Source organism: Talpa occidentalis, unplaced genomic scaffold, assembly GCF_014898055.3.
Source record: "Talpa occidentalis isolate TD23 unplaced genomic scaffold, MPIMG_talOcc4v2.1 talOcc4.10, whole genome shotgun sequence".
Lineage (NCBI taxonomy): Eukaryota > Metazoa > Chordata > Mammalia > Eulipotyphla > Talpidae > Talpa > Talpa occidentalis.
Window position 1 is genome coordinate 55891722 of NW_023600993.1, and position 18247 is coordinate 55909968.

The following is an 18247-nucleotide window of genomic DNA, read 5'->3' on the forward strand; positions in this document are numbered from 1 at the left end:
CTCTTTTAGGATCATTATATTGATATGGATTTAATGTTTTTAATCTCCCTTTAATTCATAAGTTGAAATCTAACATCCAAGGGATGCTGTTTGGAGGTGTGGCTTTTGGGAAGTGATTAGGTCGTGAGGGTAGAGACCTCAATAATGAGACCTTTCTTAGAGGGCCCAAGGAGCTAGTTTGACCTTTTCTATGTGTGAGGATACAAAGAAAGGTCAACTCTTTGAGATCTGAAAGGGACCCTTATCAGAACTCCTGCTGGCACTTTGGTTTTGGACTTACCGCTTCCAGAACTGGGAGAAATAAGTGTCTGTGTCTGTTGGTAGGCTGAGCCCATATGACATATATCTTCCTGATGAATGGGAGCTTTTGTCATTATGGGTGACCTCTATCCTTAGTAACACTTTTGTATTAAAGTTTATCTTACCTGATGTTATCATTGCTACCCAGGCTTTTTTGGTCAGTGTTTGCATTTCTTCTCTCTTTCTTAACTTGTAAACTTTGCCTGCCTTTACCTATTAGTTCTTGTAAATAATCTATTGCTTAACTTGTGTGTATGCCTAATATTTATCTTTTCATTCACCATTCACTCAACATTTTTTTCGGGGTTCATTTTCCTTTCCTCCTGGAGTACTTCTTAGGAGTTTCATTGTTGTAGGTAATTGTGCAATTCTCTTGGTATTTTATTTTTTGGAAGTGTATAGTTTATCTTTAGTTATGACAGTTTATTCTACAAACTAGGTTGGGAGTTTTTTTTACTCAGCCCCATAAAATTATAATTTCCTTTGTTGCTGTTTGAAAATTCTGTCCCCAGGCTTGCCATTGTTCTGATGACAGATTTTTTTCTCTTCCAGCTACTTTTTAAGATACTGTGTTTATTGTTACTCTGTTACTTGCTAGCTTTTGCAACTACTAATTCCTTAAATAATTTATTAGTCATTAATTATAGCCTGTATATGATCATTGCAGTAGCTGAAGTCCTCGAGGGTCTAAATCTTTGGGGTTTTGTTGTAGTTTGTTTACTTGTATCTCTGAGTGAACTGAGATTCACTTTATCTTTGGCTGAAGATCTGGGGCTTAACCTGAGATGCTCGCCCCTGTGCTTCTCTGAGCTGAGTTCACTGCTGGTTCCTCTCTTTCTTCCCTCTCTCTCTCCTCTCTAATTCTCCACATGACATAGGAAAGTTGGGAGGTTTTCTTTGATTGAACCAATTCAATACAAGTTGTGGATACTGTGAAACTATCTCTGAAGTTCTTAGGCATACATTTCATAAGATCAAGACAAGTTTAGTTTGTATCTGTAGGGGCAGGAATGGACCACAGTGCAGGTTTTCTGATCCAGCAGACCAGGTAAAGGAGGAGTCAGAGGCCTCAGTGGCTTTTGCAGGTCTTTTTTTTTAGATTTACCAGGCATATGGCAGGCAGGGGAGCTGGGGGGTCGGGAGGCTGGCAGTTCTCCCAGTCCCCAGCAAATCCTCACTCTGTCTGGGCTCTCTGGCGTTCTCTCTGCTTCTCTGCTCTCGGCTTCTCTGCTTCTTTCTCGGCTTCTCTTTCGACTTCTACTGGTGTCCTCATGACGCCGCCCTTAAAAGTCCAGTCTTAGCCCAGGTGAATCCCATCTACATCTGCCCACACCCTACTCCAGGTGCCCGCCATCAGGCATGCATTCAGGACCTCTAGGATCCATCATCTCTCCTGATGGCGTGAGGGCAGAAAAGCCTGATGTTTTTCCTTACCCTACAGTATCACATCACTATCACTCTTAAGAAAATCAGATCATCTGGCAGCTTAGTAATATCCACATGTAGAGGCAGGAGGACATGGAGCAGAATCTCTATGACCCGAGCAGACGGGGTAAAGGAGGAGAAAGTCCTGGAGCCCTCGGTGCCTTTTGCAGGCTTTTATTGGGATTTATCAGGCACACAGCAGGCAGGGGTGCCGGGGGCGGAGGGGGGGGGCGGGAGGGCTGGGAGGCTGGCAGGCATCCCAGCCCCCAGCAAGTCTTCACTCTGTCTGGGCTCTCCGGTGTTCTCTGGTGGCCTTGTTCTCTGCTCTTCTCTCGTTCTGCTTGTGGTTCTCTCTGCTTCTCTCATTGTTCTCTCTCTCTGCTCTTCTGCTGGCATCCCCCTGACACTGCCCTTAGAAGCCCAGCCTTAGCTTAGCCCAGGTGAATCCCATCTACATATGCCCACACCCTACTCCAGGTGTCCGCCATCAGGCATGCATTCAGGACCGCAAAGATCCATCATCAATCCTAATGGCGGGAGGGCAGAAAAGCCTGATATTTTTTACTTACCCTGCACCACAATATCATCTAATACCCAAAGGATCTTTTATGAGCTTCAAACTATGGGTCAACCAGGGCTTATGTATCACAATAGATTTTTATTCTAGAATAAAATATAAATTTTATATAAAATAAAGTTTTATATAAATAAATTTAATATAAAAGTTTTCTTCCCTTATACATAATTTCCCAAAGTAGTGTGGTCCCGGGCTGGCTCTACCACCCACACCACATGAACTCCATCTCTGGGCCCAAGGTAACCACTTCACTTGTCCTTTCTCCCTACCATGAGGAAGGGAGGAAGAAGTGAGAAACATCCCTACTCCTGTGTAGGGTAAGTAAAAAGTATCAGGCTTTTCCGTTCTCCTGCCATTAGATTAAATAAATGCCTGATGGCAGACACCTGGAGTAGGGTGCTGGCCTATGTAGGTTGGATTCACCTGGGCTGAGGGACTGGGCTTATAAGGGTGGCATCACAGGGATGCCAGCAGAGTGAAAGAGTGACCAGAAGAGAACCAGCAGAGAAGCAGAGGCCACAAGAGAAAGCCAGAGAGCCCGGAAAGAGTGAAGACTTGCTGGGGCCTGGGATGCCTGCCAGCCTCCAGGCCCCCCAGTCCCCCTGTCTGCCATGAACCTGGTAAATCCCAATAAAAGCCTGCAAAAGCCACCGAGGGCTCCAGGAGTCTCTCCTTCACCCATCTTGCTCAGATTATAGAGATCTTGCACTATGCCATCCTGCCACTATGTCCTGCTTCCCCCATCCCTATCTCCACCCATCCTGCCCCTCCCCCATCCATCACTGCCCATAGCATCTCCTACTTCCCCATTCCTCAATCACTCTCCTAGGTAGTGCCAATTCTCACCTCTTCAGATGGCAGCAGAGGTAACCTGGTTCTCCACGCCTCTCTCAATCTCTCAGGACATTTGTGAGGGTATCTACAATAAATGGGGACTCGCCCCATTTCACTGATGGAAGGGATTATCATCATCACCCTTCTTTTTACAACTGAAAATATTGAAACTGAGGAAAGGGAACTGATTTAGTCTCATCTGGACAGGTGGAGTGGTCGTTATGGAAAGAGGTCAATGAGAAAAAAAAAATCACCTATAAGAATGTGCCCAGCCAGAGGCTGAACTCTGTGGGTTTCACAAAGTGGACCCCACTGGCCTCCACCAAGTGACTACCACTAAAATCAAGATGCAGTGCCCAGGAGCATCCGACAGCTTGGCCAGGATGCACATAGGTGCAGTTGTGCTCAAAGTTATGTTACCGGATTCTGGGTTCTAGAGTTCTCCAAGAAATAGAAATAATGGAGAATTAAGCCTGCAGGTATCAAATAAGAATTATTACAGCTAGTACAATTCAGCATAAGGAAGTCAACATTAGACAGGGGCTGTATGCTGTTCCCCAAGAAACAGGTAGAGGCTCTATGTAAGCAGTTTTAACCCAGCATGATTAGAGGGCTAGCATCTTTTCTTTTGCTCTTCTCTCCACGAGGTCATTCCATCTCTTGAATTTGTGATCTCCTTGTGCCGGTGACCTCTTCATGGAAAGAGGTCAATGATTCCAGTTCATTAGCCTACAAGTTTGTTAGTGGTAAAAACCATATTTCATCTAAATATGTGTTGAAAAATGAAAAATGATGTAAGAATTATATAAAATAAAATATTAAAAAAAATAAAGTATGTGTTGGGGAAACAGTCCTTCTTGGAGATAGGGACGGCCACTCTCAGAGTGCGGGTTGGTGACCCTGCCTTGCATCTCCAGTGGAGAAAATGCTATTCTCTATTTTATAATGACTTATTTGGCCTCAACCTGAGTTTATGTCTAGTATCATGGAGTCCCCTGAGACTCACTGGGTCCTCTCTTCTGCTGTAACTAACACAGTTACAGTTATGTGCAGATGTGCTCATTGGTGCAGGTGTAAGCAGGTAAACTAATGCACACAGGTATGTGCAGGTGTGCTCACAGGTGCAGGTGCACCAGGGCCTGGTGTTCCATCCCTTGGCGCCCCACCAATGAGCATCAAGACTTGACACTGCAGCACCCTTGCTGGCATCCAGATTTTGACGTCCCTCTGGGGTGCAGTGGTACCTTCTGGGATTTTTGATTCTCTCCTTCATGATGACTTTGTAGCATTCAAACTCTCTCTGTTTCTTCCTACTCACTCTAATTAATGTGTGGTAACTAAGCATTTACCTCTGCTTACTTACACACCAGGAGTAGAGCTGGTGGGAGAAATGACTGTCCATGGGGAGAAGAAGGAAGGCTTGCCTGCAGTGTGTCAGCTCCCTCTTTTTTGAAAATAGCAATGTGGTCATTTCTGGCCAGGCCCTGATGGGCAGGCTGCATCTGATTAATGTTTGTGTCTTCCTCCAGCAGGCCAGGGCAGGGACCTAATCACTATGAACTAAATAAATGTATGAACTGGCTTGCCTTTCTCTGTCTGCTTATAATTTGTTCTGTCTGGCAAAAGTAATATTATTACATAATAATGGATATTTGCCTTATGCTTTACAAAGCCCAAGGTTCTTTCTTTTATATTTTGATGTATTCACCACGGCAAACCTGTAATGTGTTAGATTTCAAACTTCATCATATTAAATTACATTTTTCTGATTATTAAAATTTATCATAAATATGTTGTAAATTGCATAAACTTGTATAGAAGAGGGAAGACACCATATTCTCACCATGGAGATGAATGTGTTGAGACTTTATGCACTTTTGCTATACTGGGGGCTTCATGGCCCTCTTCCTGCACCAAATGTCAGAGAGGCAGCACTCATGTTGAGCCCCGTGCTGGGTGCAATTGGGAACAGGAATGAGTGCGTAGCTCACCTGGACCCTCAGGGTTGTGAGACACAAAAAAACCTTAATTCAATAGCATTTAGTGGGAGCAGAGCCCTGGGGACAGAGGAATGGGATATAAAAACATGTAAGAAGTGGCCATTGTGCTCCAGGAGTTCACAAGGGAGGGAGACAAAGTTTGCTAAATAATTATCATTCAAGGCTATAGTAGTTTTCCATCAATGCAATAAAAAATTACCAAAATCTTGTTTTACAACAGAAATCTACCCTCTCACTATTTGGAGGCCCAAGTTTGGGATTGAGGTCTTGGCAGGACTGTGCTCCTTCTGAGAGCCTTGGAGGAAGACTTCTTGCCTTTCCCCACTTCAGTGGGGCTGGCTAGGCCTTCCTGGGGATGTGGTTACCTTGGCCAAGCTCTGCCTCCGTCCTCACATAGCCATCTCCCCTCTTGGTCCTCTCCACTAATAAGGACACTGTCACTGGATTTTGGGCACACTGAAGATGCAGTGAATGGCACTTTGAGATCCTTAACTAATTGCATCTGCAAAGACCTTATTTCCAAAAAGGCCCCAACCTGAGGTTCTAGGATGATATGAGTTCTGAGGGGACCCCAACTGAACTACTTCAAAGACAGTCATTGAGGACTGGTGAGATGAAAGGAGGGTGTTGAGGGGACTGGTATGGAGCTATGGTGGGGATCCTTCGATGGAGAAGAAACTGTGTTGGTCCTTACATGGTGGATTTGTAGTCTGTTTCATTTTATCAGTGTTCTGGCCTTCCTCATTGACTGGACCCAAAGGGGGTGTCAAGTTCTCTGTCTCCCCTGTATTTCCTTGCCTCAGGGTAGACACAGGACCCAGGCTTCTGACTAGTTGGGAGACCAGTGATTGTCTCTGGAGTGAGCAAGCACATGGTCTTGGTAGGGCTTCCAAGTGACTGCTGGAGTAGGGCTTCCAAGGACCAGCCCTGAGCAGGCAGGCTCTGAGACACTGGGCTGTCTTTGCTGCCGTGTGCACAGAACCAGCCTGGAAGGTACAGAGGGACTCCGTTCTTTTGCTGGCCACTCCTGTTGGTGTCTGCAAAACATGTTTTGGGCCTCAGGACCCTTCAAAGACATGTGTGAATAGTCCCACTGCTCTGGGTTTCTGCTCCTGCTGGTTGTAGCTGAAAAGTTTCTGGCCAATCAATGGGAAAAACCCCACAAATCAGTTTGGAGAGGTCTTGGTCACAGAAAGGGGCAGCTGGAACTGGTACAAAACCATAAGCAGAGTTGGGGGTGATGAGCGCACAGGCCGGCATGGGAGAGGGCAGGCAACGGGCCCACGGTGGAGTTCTGGCCTGCCTGGCCTTGTTCACAGCATCTCCTGGCAAGTGATGCCAGTGGGTGTTCTGTGGTCAAATTAGCTGAAATGCTGCTTGGGGGTGGGGTGGGTCTTGCCTGCAGAGTCTCTGGGATGCACACAAACACAGTGCTTCTTTTCTTAGGGTTTTCCTTAGAAGTGTGTGGTGAAAAATGAAGCAGCGAGGGAGGCTGAGAGGAAATGCTCAGGGGAAGCTATTTCAAGGCAGTTCTAGAGATAGGACTAGAGACAGATTGGATGTGGGGTGAGGAAGGGAAACATGCGGGGAGGTGGAAATGTGGGCCTGGAGATGGGGAATCCAAGTGGGCTGGGTGGGGCTCCGCTCACAGTTCTCATGGGCCGACGTGAGCACTGCTACAGACCCTGAGTATGCCCATTCCTGGCCTTCACATGCAGAAGGCAGGCCTGGCAGGGCGCTGGCGGCAGCATGGGCACTGGGCCAGGCAAGGGTGGCAGCAGGGCTCCGCACAGGCCTGCTACCCTCTGCTTGCTCATCTCTCAGGTGCCTTCAGTGAGATACTGTGTTTCCCAAACTCCAAGTCCCCTTCCTTTCATGGGAGACACAAATGCATTTTCAACTCTTCTGGAGTTTGGGTTTTCCTTTTAATCCCATGCGGCCTTTGCAGCCATCACTTTGGCTCCTATATTTAACCTGTTTAATGAGATTTCTTTTCCAGTAATTCCTGAAACTGGTAATCTCTAATTGGGTCAAATTCTCTACCCACAAGCCAGCGATTCTATTTTTAGCACAAATCCTCAGGCTGAAGCTTCCCCTGGCTTTCAGCGCAGCTGTCAGAACGACTTTCTGCCATGCTCTGCTCTCCCCAGCCAGCCTGATTTTCAATATTTTCCCGGTATGTTTCAGGGTGAGCCTTCACTCCTCCTCCTCCCCATCTCCAGTATTGACCACCAGGTTGGTTTCCACAAGTTCATTTAATGCAGGTTGGCTAAGGTCCCCAGTGTCACTATAAATACCTAAGTCCCAGCGGCTTTGGGGAAGTGCTGAGTACTCTCCTCTCCTGTCGCCTTTGTCCCAGTTGTAGGTGGTCCCCCAAGGAGAGTGACTACTAAGAGCCTTATTTCATGAACTGTAGGGACCCTGCAGATCACTGGAGAATTCACAGAGAATCTTGTCCTTGTCCTCATTCAGTCAGGGGACCCTGCTCTGCAGTACTTCCCATCTCAGATGAGGCACTACTCTCTCACTATGTTGGGGACAGGACTACAAGTTCCCCATGGGAACAAGAAAGCCAAAGTTATCATACCTATTTGTTTTATTAAGAGGAAAGCATGGTTATGAGGAGGTAACCTAGTGGCCATCCTCCCAGACCAGGATGGCACAATTCCCTGGACAACGGGCCCCTCCTCTGCTTACCTCTGATGGGGAGGTGGTGCTTCCCAGAAGAGGGGGACTTTGCTGTGATCTGTGTAACCCATCCCCAGTATTTACCCTCTGTTACACAGAATGTTATCCAAGAGAGAACACAGGCTAGGTGCATTCGTCTATTCCAGTATGGTGTCATCTAATTACATCTGCAACGACCTTATTTCCAAGTAAGGTCACAGTTCTGAGCTGCTGGGGATTGGGACTTCAACATATGAATTTTGGGAGACAAAATTCAGCCAATGACACCCACAGAGAGTCAGGGATGTTTACTTCACTACATCTCAGATAACTTCCTTGTCATCCCTGGCTGCAATATAGCCATTTGAAGGCCTTCTACTTCCAGTCTGGCAAATGGGAAGAGAGAGCATTGACATATAAGAGAACAAGTCCAGAGTGTTCATAATAACAACCCCTCCCAGGCCTTAAGTACAGAGTTGGAATTAGGAGACCAAGCGTACACCAGGCTCTAGGGCTTTGCATCTCTTTGACTTAGGCAACTTCCAAGAATTTTATGCTGTGAAGAGCAAAAGAGATGATGGACATAAAATGATATGTGAGCCCCATCATTGCAAAGGGCGATGGGTCCTGGAGTGACCCTCTTTCCAGTAACCCTGATATACACATTACAAGCTCTTTAGAAAGAAATTGATACCAGTCTTACCTATTAAATCTGGGTGAGGACTGAGTTTGTTATAGGACAGGGAGAGGGGTAGCCCAAGCCCCGCAAACCTGCCTATTCTAAATGGGTTCTGCCATCCGCCGCATCAACACAAAACATAGGAGACTTTAATGGGAAGGAACTTTAATAAAACTAGGAAACAATACAGGTAAGGCAAAGAGTCTAGTTTCTAAATGAAGCACCCAAAGTTACCCGTCCCCTCGTGGGTAAAAGTCCATCCATATGGGATCGGCCCAGAACAAGGCCCCAAAGCCTGCTACAAGTCTAAAGCATCTTCCAGTGGGGACCCACAGCAAAGGGTCACAAACAACCGGACAAGCCCGGAAGGAAAAGAGCAAAATCAACATCAAGATAAAAGCTGTCATGGTCACCTCCCCACGGGTCTCACCCACATCTGTGTCACCCCGTCCACTACCAAAAGACAAGCGCAGTTTCTTCACGTGTCTCTAGGCTCCATGCGCCTCCTCCAGGTCTCCTGGCTCCATCCTGCTTCCTTCCTCAGTCTCTTCTGCAGCTTCTCCTCTTCCTGCTCAGCTCCACCCTCCCTTGGGTGGGGCAGGGAACCTCCCCCTTTCCTGGGGACCACCCTGTTACAAGTTGAGAACACATGAATGACAAGAGGGTTAGTTATGTGTGAACTTTGTACCCAGATCTCTTGGTCATACATCTTTTACTCTTGATCAATTTTTTGGACATTATTCATAAAATCATAAGGACTTAAAAAAATCCCATGCCCTTTAACAAGAGAATCTACTCTAGATACTTTATAAAATACTAGTAAAATTAAAAACAAACTATTAACTCTAGTTGTCTTAATGAAAAATAAAGTCCTGCAGACTTTGCCACCACTTGGGCACAGGCAGGAGAGTACATAATGGAAGATGGCATTTTGTCCAGTTAGTCCAGTGGTGATGCTCATGATCCTCCTTGGCCCATTTGCTGCCCTTTAGGGGCTTCCAATCCCAAAAGAGGAGGAGATAAATCAACAGATAACCTGATAGAGAGATGGTGGGTGGTTAAGAGAGAAGTCAGGAAGACTTCACAGAGGAGGTGCCCTGCATGGGGATGCAATTCAGGAGAAGGGATTTGGTATTTGCTCATGTGATCTTGTTAGGGGGAAAAGGCTGTCCTAAAGCTAATTCCATACAGGCTTTGTGGACTCCACCCCCACTCCAGGCCAAAGCCAAAGACACTGGGAACTCCAAATCCCATCACCACCGAAGGGAAGGTGGCTGGGACCTGAGGGTGGGGTTAAGCATCCAGGTTGATATAAGGCAGACGCGTGGGCTTTGGAGGGGTCCCCCATTTTGACTCTCCCCCAGCTCGCAGTGTCTGGCCAGCTCGGAGAGTGCTTTTTGGGTTTCCAGGTCGGCGGATCGGGTAGGATGCGTTAAAGACTTTATTTCCCTATTTTCTACCTGAGTTGTACATTTTCCTTATTTCCTTTTCCCTTGTAAATAAACCTTTTATTAACCTTTTGTGTATGTCTGTAGTGGAGTATTAATAAGTCCCTTGTAAGCGCGCGGGTGAGGACCCACAGCCAGGCAACCCGTTCAATATCGGGGCTGCCCTATAACAATCTCTTGGGGACATAGAGTGAAAAGAGCTCATGGTCTTAGCAAAGACTGGGAAGTGCCATTTCAAAACTATCAGAGCTGATAGGTGACTACACGGGACCTTTACAAAAATAGGAGCTTCATATGGCATAACTATACTGATTCCAGAGAAATTTGAGACACACCTCAATTTCTATTTCTTATGCCCACCTAACAACAGTTGGGATACCTGAACAGCTCATCCTGAAGCTCACTGGAGTTTCTGGAATTCCTGTAAAATAGGCCCATGCCTGGGCCATCCCAATTCATTCTGGATATCTGGAATTGGACCAGGCAAGGACCTCTTACAGGGGTGTTAGGCTCTGTGGCCAGTTCTTTGTCCATCTACACAGAGGATTGAATGAGAAGCAGCAGGGATCATGGAGAGCCAGAGTTCTGCCAGAAGTCCTAAGCCCTCTATGGTCCCTGGAGCCAGGTGCTTACCTGGGACTCCAGTATGAAGGGGAACAGAGGTACCCACACCAGGGGCCATTTTGAGTACCAAATGAGATAATGTGTATGAAGCAGCAGCACAAAGCCTTTGTCTTGTAGTGAATGCCTGTAAGCACTGGGACACACACTTGCCACAACCCATCGGAAGAAAACATTTTGCTGCTGCTTTCTGCTTCTCCCTGGGGCAAATCAGAGTTCCTTTCCCCTTCCTTTCCCATCCCATCCCTGCATCAAAGCCTCTTCCTTCCCTAGATGCTTTGTCTTAAACTGGCTCCTTCTGCACCTAAGAGACATGGTCCTGTTGGGTGCACATGCCTCTCAGATCCATACTTTTTGGGGGCTATTTGTCAGGACCCACTACCTCCACATAGTTTCCCCAACCCTGCTTGCTCACAGGATTTGGATGAGCCCAGAGCAGGGCTTGCCCCCAGGCTGCCTCCTGGAGCAATGTTTTGAGGGGCTGGGGCAGGGGCAGGGGCAGGGGCAGGGCAGGCAGGGGAACTGATGCTGCCGGCAGCCACCCCACCTTCCATCCTCCAGGGGGATCTTCATTCATCTCCGTCTCGCTGAGCAGGACCTCGGCCCTAGCTCCACAATGGAATGGAGTGCCACCCTACCCCGCCCCCACCCCGAATTGAGTGACCCGGTTTATTGTGGAGGGCACATATGTCCCCTTTCCTTCTCCTACCCTCGGAATCGTGCAGAATTTCACCTTTTTTAATGCCCCAAGAGATTGCACAGCGCGCTGCACCATGCACAGATGGGGAAACTGCGACTCGGTGGGCAAAGCCGGCGCCCAAGGTTGCTCGTCCGCTCGGGCAGCCGGAGGCGTGGGCTGCGGAGAGGGGGCGTGGGGCAGTGCGCGCGCTTGGGCTCTGCGCGCCCCGGCCCGCGGCTCGGGCTCCGCTGTCGCAGCGCGGGAGGACGCCCGGGAGGACCGCAGCCGGGGCGCGAGCGGCGCCAGTGCGCAGGCGCGGGGCGGGAGGCGCCGCGCTCGGGGTACGCGCGCGGGGCAAGCGGCACCTCAACTTCGTCCGCCGAGCCGGGCGCCTAGCCGCCCGCGCCGGCCCGCCCCGGCGCCGCCGCCCGCGCCCCGGCGCCCCGGGACGGCGAGGGGCGCGTCCGCGTCCGCGGTCGCTGCATGGCGCTGAGATGGCGGGGGCGCCGCGCGGCCGAGGCGGCGGCGGACGCGGCGCGGGCGAGCCCGGGGGCGCTGAGCGGGCGGCAGGGTCGGGCGGCCGGCAGGGGCTCCGAGCGTGCGGCGAGGAGTTCGCGTGCCCGGAGCTGGAGGCGCTGTTCCGCGGCTACACGCTGCGGCTGGAGCAGGCGGCCACGCTGAAGGCGCTGGTCGTGCTCAGTCTCCTGGCGGGCACGCTGGCGCTCGCCGAGCTCCTGGGCGCGCCCGGGCCCGCGCCTGGCCTGGCCAAAGGCTCGCACCCCGTGCACTGCATCCTTTTCCTGGCGCTCCTCGTGGTCACCAATGTCCGCTCCTTGCAGGTGCCCCAGCTGCAGCAGGTCGGCCGGCTCGCCCTGCTTTTCAGCCTCACCTTCGCACTGCTCTGCTGCCCCTTCGCGCTCGGTGGTCCCGCCGGGACTCAGGCTGGGGCTGCTGCGGTGCCCGTGGCCGCGGAGCAAGGCGTTTGGCAGCTCCTTTTAGTCACCTTCGTGTCCTATGCTCTGCTGCCCGTGCGCAGCGTGCTGGCCATCGGCTTCGGTCTCGTGGTGGCTGCCTCACACTTGCTGGTCACGGCCACCCTGGTGCCCACCAAGCGTTCACGTCACTGGAGTACGGTAAGTGCTGCCTCGACCCCCGATCTGGTCTGGAAGCAACCTGCTCCGGAAGCAGTGGCACGATTGGGAACTGGAGGTGCATCTACCTATTGGGCAGCGGGGAAAACTGAGGTTCTGAATGGGGGGTTTTGTCTTCAAGGTCACTCAGAGACCTGGGGAGGCAGTGGGGGCGGGCATGGGATGGGATCGCCTGTGAGTTACAGTCCACAGCAGCACCTCTGGGCGTGGAGCATGAAGACGGAAGTCTGGCCCTAGAGAGGGCCAGGACTGACCCAAGGTCAGGTAGCTGGTGGCTAGTCCAGCGGGGCTGGAGCCCTGGCCCACTGTTCTTTGGCTGTACCCATCTGCAGGACAGACAGAAAGTGGGCTGGTTGAGGGTTCCTGCTGCTTCTTTTCAATGTGCCCAGTGCACTGAGGGGCTTGCAAAGTCACCCTCCCAACCCTATAGATGAGGGAGATGTAGGGAGAGGGAAAGGAATTTGCCTTCTTTGGTCACTTTGGCGCCCCATTGTGGACCATCTGTGGTCAAGAAGAACAGGGTTTGCCAAGGTCACACAGGGTCTGGACCCTGCTACCCCACTCCTGTGTGACTGTGGCCCCTGGTGACTTGCAGTGCCTGAACTTTGTCACTGTCTCCCCTGGGCAGGACAGAGGGTGGCTCGGCTCCTCCCAGTCCCAAGACCCCGGAGGCTGCAGGCAGATGTCTTTGCTAAGTGGGGCTTTTTGAAATTTGTGACTGTGCATTTCATCCCACCCTAGCATGAAAGGCCCATGAAGGTTTTGTTCCTTCCTGAGGGTGGTGGGAATCACATGGGGTGGGGGAGTCCATCTAGGGGCACATGGAGGAAAGGAGGTGTAATGTGAGCTTTGGTAAGAACAACTGGGGTGTGTGTGTGTGTGTGTGTGTGTGTGTGTGTGTGGTCACATAGCCGGGGTCTATGGGGACCAAGGAGTCACTACTCATGGACCAAGGGGTGTGTCCTTAGGTGGTGATGCCCAGGACAGCACATGGTCACAGGGCTATGGGACACACAGAAAGGCCCATGACTCAACCTGCATTTTAGGGTAGAGAGGGAGAGAGAGACACACATGCACAATCAGCATGTGCTGGGACTGGGAAGACAAGAGGAGGAAATACTTGGAGGGGAATACCTGGCAGGGAGCGGGCCAGGACGTCAAGGGAAGAGAGAAAAGTATAGAGTGAAGGCCAGAGACAGAGAGGTGCCAGAAATAAAGACTGAGAAGAAGGGAGATGGGCCAGAGGGCTGCATGCCTCAGGGAGAGGAGGGGTGGTGGGGTCTACAGCTCTCTTCTTATGGCAGCAGGAGGGCTTGCTTGACCTATTGAGGGGTGCTCCCCTTACAGCTCTCCCATCTATTGTGTGTTTGGCCTCCACAACTGGACCCACCCCAAGTGGAGCAACCCCCTTACTGGGACTAGAAGGGACCCCAGAAGCCAGATCAGCTCAGAGACCAGGGAGGCTGAGCGCACTTGGCCAGGCTCAGAGGCCCAGGGCCTTGCTGAGGTCTGTACACCAGGGGCTCAGCTGGTTCTGTGAAAGGCTGCACCATTGTCTTCTTTTAAATAAATTTTTCTATAGCCATTTGATTTAGAGAATTAAAAGATTGAAAGAGAGAGGAGAATCTGTTATGGTGGCCAGAACGCATATTCTGACAGCAGACATCTGGGGTTCCCTGCTAGGAGCTGTGACTCCCTGGGCGATGCAGGCCTTCCCTCACTAGGCCTCATTCCCCCCTTTAAAAACAGTTTTGTAATGCTCCTATAGGGCTGTCGTAAAGGCAAAATGTTCATATTGGAAAAGCACACATTTTGAAATCTTCTGCCACTTCTAATCATTTTGGCTCCTTGAGGATATTCCTATTCAAATCCATGTGTACACACAGGTGATGGTGGTATTGACAAATAGATATAGGGAGGTGCAGAGAAACATATGGTAAGGGACTCAATGATGCCCGAGGGATTCTCCCTCCCAATTAGAAAATTCTGGGAGTCTGTGAAATCCGTCCTTAATGAGCTCTGCAACTTGGTGAAGATTTGCGAAGCCATCCTGCAGTGTAGTCACCTGCCCGCGGTGCCGCTTCCTCAGGATCGAATCTGGGACATGCAGAAGCCATGCAGGGCACTGGGTAGATGCCCAGAAGAAGCTGACGCTTACCCCCCAACCCCCATTGCTTGAATGCAGTGTGTCATATGCCCTCTGGAGAAAGTGTGCTCCGGAGACTGAGGCTGGGGTAGGGCTCAGCTGTGGGCTCCCAGAGCCACTCTCCCTTTGTAGGGAGGCTCCTGGAGTTTCCTGCAGCACTCTTGTGCTGCCCTGGTGTACAGGAATCTGGGGTGCCATGAATATGCTTAGGGGCTCTGTAGAACCCAGGCTGGCTCTGAGGCTGGGTGGTAGAGGAAAATGCCCAGGAAGAAGGGCACAGAGTTGAGATTTGAGGGGCTAGTGTTCTGCCCCTCCCTGAGAAGGTGTGCCTACTGCTGCTCTCCTGCAGGGCAGAAAGAGTTCAGGGCATACAGCCTATTCCACTGGCCTGCCATAGAGGAGAAGCCACAAAAATATTGACCAGAGCAGGTTTCCTTCTAGCCCAGCCCCTTGTGTAGTCCCACTGGTTGTCCCTAAACTAAGGACAGGAATTCCTTTTTATTTAACTGAGCCACATGTCAGAACTGGAGGCATCATGTTCAGGAATACCCAAAACCTGCTAAACACTGCAGTGGTGGGGGGATGGCCCAGCCTGGTGTGGCTGAAGAGGGTGTGTGTGTGTGTGTGTGTGGGGTGTCAGTGGGTTTGGGGGGGGTTGGTTTGCAGCAATGTGGGGAGCATGAAGCAGTGGGATGGGAGAAGGGGGAGATGCAACCTGGTGATGTGTCTGATGGCATTCACCAGTGTCCAAAGCCCTGAGGGGCACAGCTTGGCCTCAGCAGGTGACCTGTTCAGGCACTAGAGGGATGCGGGAGGGGAGGAGGTCTAGTTAGGGTGTTAAGGTGTGCACAGATGGCAGTGTCATACAGGGGAGTGATGGTGGGAGAGGGGTTTCTCTGGAGAAGGGCCACCTGGCATCTTGGCCACTGGCTCAGGATTCCCACCCACAGGGGACTCTGCATAGCCCTGCCCACTCGTGTGCCTGGGGCGTAAGCCATTACTGTGCACGAGGCAGCCTCCCACTTCCTCCTTTTGCAGCTCCTCACAGCTTCAAGTGTCTCTTTCCTGCTTCTTGGCCTGTGTGGGTCAAGATTACTGTTTTTGCTTGAGTGGGGGTGGGTAGCTAGGGTTCAGGGCAGTGTGCAGAATGTCTCTTTTCAATTTGGTTGCCCATCGATGTAAGTGACATCAGCACACACAGGATAAGAGGAATCACTGCTGGCAGGAAAGTGGAAACTGGCTGGAATATCCCCTCCCTACAACCTCCCTCTTGCCCCCACCCTGCATTCTGAGCTGTAGCAGAGACCTGGAGGTGCTGGCAGCCCAGCCCTGTAACTGTTCAAAGAATATTTCTTGGTGCTGTCCAGCTACCTGGTGCTTCCCAGCAGAGACCACGCCCAGGTATGCGCTAGGCACCTTTGCCCAGGCGGTACCAAATACTAATTACCCACACCCAGCTTGCAGCTTTGAGGCAAGCATCCCAGGTCTTCATCTGGAAATCCAGTGCCCCCGCCCCACAACCTGGCCCCCTGCTGCCCTGCTTCCTAGTCTGCCTCTTCTTTGGGCTTGCCCTTCCCCCTACAAGTCCCCTTCCCAGTTGGACCCACCCTGCCCTCCCCTGCCCGCCACAATCTCCCCACTCCCTCCCTGCTTCCTGTCCCCCAGCTAGCCCTTCCACCACTGAATCACTAGTCTGCTGACCTGCTGCTGGACCCTTGCTGGGGTGGCCCCTCCTTTGCTGACCCTCCTGTCCCATCTGGCCCCTCCTCTGACCAGACCTCATCCTTTTCATCCTTCCCTCCAGATCCCTGACCCTCTGGGTCTCTGCTCCCTGCTCCCAGGACCTTACCCAAGCTGGGCTCCTCTGACTGTGCTGGGTCCTCCCCCCCCCCCTTTTCCTCTTCTGCCTACAAGGCAGTGCATCTACTCCCTTGACTCCCTTGGCTGACCGGGTGATGACCTGATTGGGACCCTCTGGTGCAGGCCCAGCTGTGTGAAGGCATGGAGTGGGCTTCCCGGGAGCAGTGGTGAATGATTACACAGGTAATCTCTTCTGTTCCTTGCCCCCTTTCTCCCCCAGTACCCCCAGGCCTCTGGTCACCTGGCAGGGCTCAGCTTCAGAAATCTTCCTTTTACTGCCTCCAGTTTCACATCCCACCACATTCACCTTTCCCACCCAGCTTCGTCCTGAGCTCCAGGTGGGGTCCAGTGCTTCCTCCGTCTACCCCAGACCCCTCATCTGAAGGTGGGTTTTTATTTGACCTGATGCAGTTCTCTGGGGTGCAGTGTTCCTTTGCTGAAGTGGACTCTTAAGTTCTGAAGTGGTCCTGTGCCTGTAAAGGGCTGGCTCCCCAGGCCTGGCTGCCTAGTGCCCTTCTCCAGGTAGTGTGCTTCAGCACGTACTGTCATGACATGCTGCTTGTGGGGCCCATCTGCTCAGGTGCCTGGTTTCTGGTAGTGCAGCTGCTGCTGGTTGGCCTGCCAGGGCCTTGTTGCTCAGGCAGCTGTCCTCCCAGGACTGCAGGCACTGCATGCCCAGGTTCAGGATATCAGATACCATGAGGGGGTCACAGGAGTCATGTACTAGAGCAACTTTATGTGAAACGGTTAGTGCATTTTCCGGGTCTCTTTGCCTGTTTTCTTAAATGAGAGACTCAATCTTCTGTCAAGGGAAATGTTTTTCCTGACAAAAAGGGCCTCAAAAGGGGATCTGAAGTTCCTGCTATCTGATCTTGTTTTCCTAGACCGCTGTTTCCCAAACACCAGGTGCCCTGCTGTGTGAATGATTATTCACATTTAGGTGAGCACATTTAGCAATCATTGGTTTAGATGAAGAGTATTTCTGATCTTTTATTTTAAAACAAATCTTCATTTGCTGATGTCACAAATGTTTCCTGGGCACTGACCATGCCCATGGAGAACCCCTCGGACTCATTTTTGGAGCCCATTGAGCTTAAGGGTCAGAAGTGGGCAGTGGTGTGAGAGCCCAGCCTGCTGCCATGGCTGTTTGGGGCTAGAGTTAGTGTCCAGGTGTTTAAAGGTGAACAGAGGTATTGAAACGTTGCAGGTGTCGTGGGTGGGGGTAGGAAAGCATGGCTCAGGTGTTTTGAGCTCCAGGTAGCCCTTCTGGGAAGTGCAGTCAGTCACACTGTTCACTGACCCCTGAGCAGGGACTTAGAGATGTGCCTGGGCAGTTACCCATGGGTGCTGTGTGGGTGGGTGCCGCATCAGTGTTTCTGACACAGTGCTGCTCTCCTGCTAGTGTTGGCCTGTCCGCCTGTCATTTCCTCTCTGATCTGAAGGAGGGCGGCTGGCTTGCTGGGAGGGGCTGTGCCTGAGCCAGAAGGGTCAGGTGGAGATCCCAGGGCTACACGGGAAATGTCACAGGACACTGGAATCCCGAGGCAGGAGCTAACAAAAACCTATCAATATCTGCTTTTTTTTTAATCATTTGTTTTTATTTTGTTTTTATTATGGAAATTTCAAACACACAATGTGGAGAGGCAAATACAGTGATTCCTTTTGTACCAGCCCTATTAGCGCCAACAGTTAGTGACATTCTGCTGTACTTTTTTTCAAACCATGCTAATCGTAAAACTCCTTTTTAATTTGGAAATAGCTCACAAACAATTATGGTAATTTAGTTTTTATTTATTTATTTATTTTTTAAAGATTTATTTATTTATGCATACAAGAGCTGGGGTACAGGCCAGAGATGCG

At 50.7% G+C, this 18247-nt stretch overlaps 1 protein-coding gene across 3 annotated transcripts in view; it reads left to right on the plus strand.

Moving 5' to 3' along the window:
- The first annotated feature begins 11708 nt into the window (after positions 1-11708).
- The window catches only part of ADCY1 (adenylate cyclase 1), a 165566-nt gene continuing 159027 nt past the window's right edge, over positions 11709-18247 (plus strand). For all 3 annotated transcript variants that reach the window (XM_037493224.2, XM_054695670.1, XM_054695677.1), the window contains exon 1: positions 11709-12363. In XM_037493224.2, coding sequence (XP_037349121.1) covers positions 11725-12363 — 639 coding nt within the window. In that variant the 5' untranslated portion in view covers positions 11709-11724. The remainder of the gene's footprint in view (positions 12364-18247) is intronic.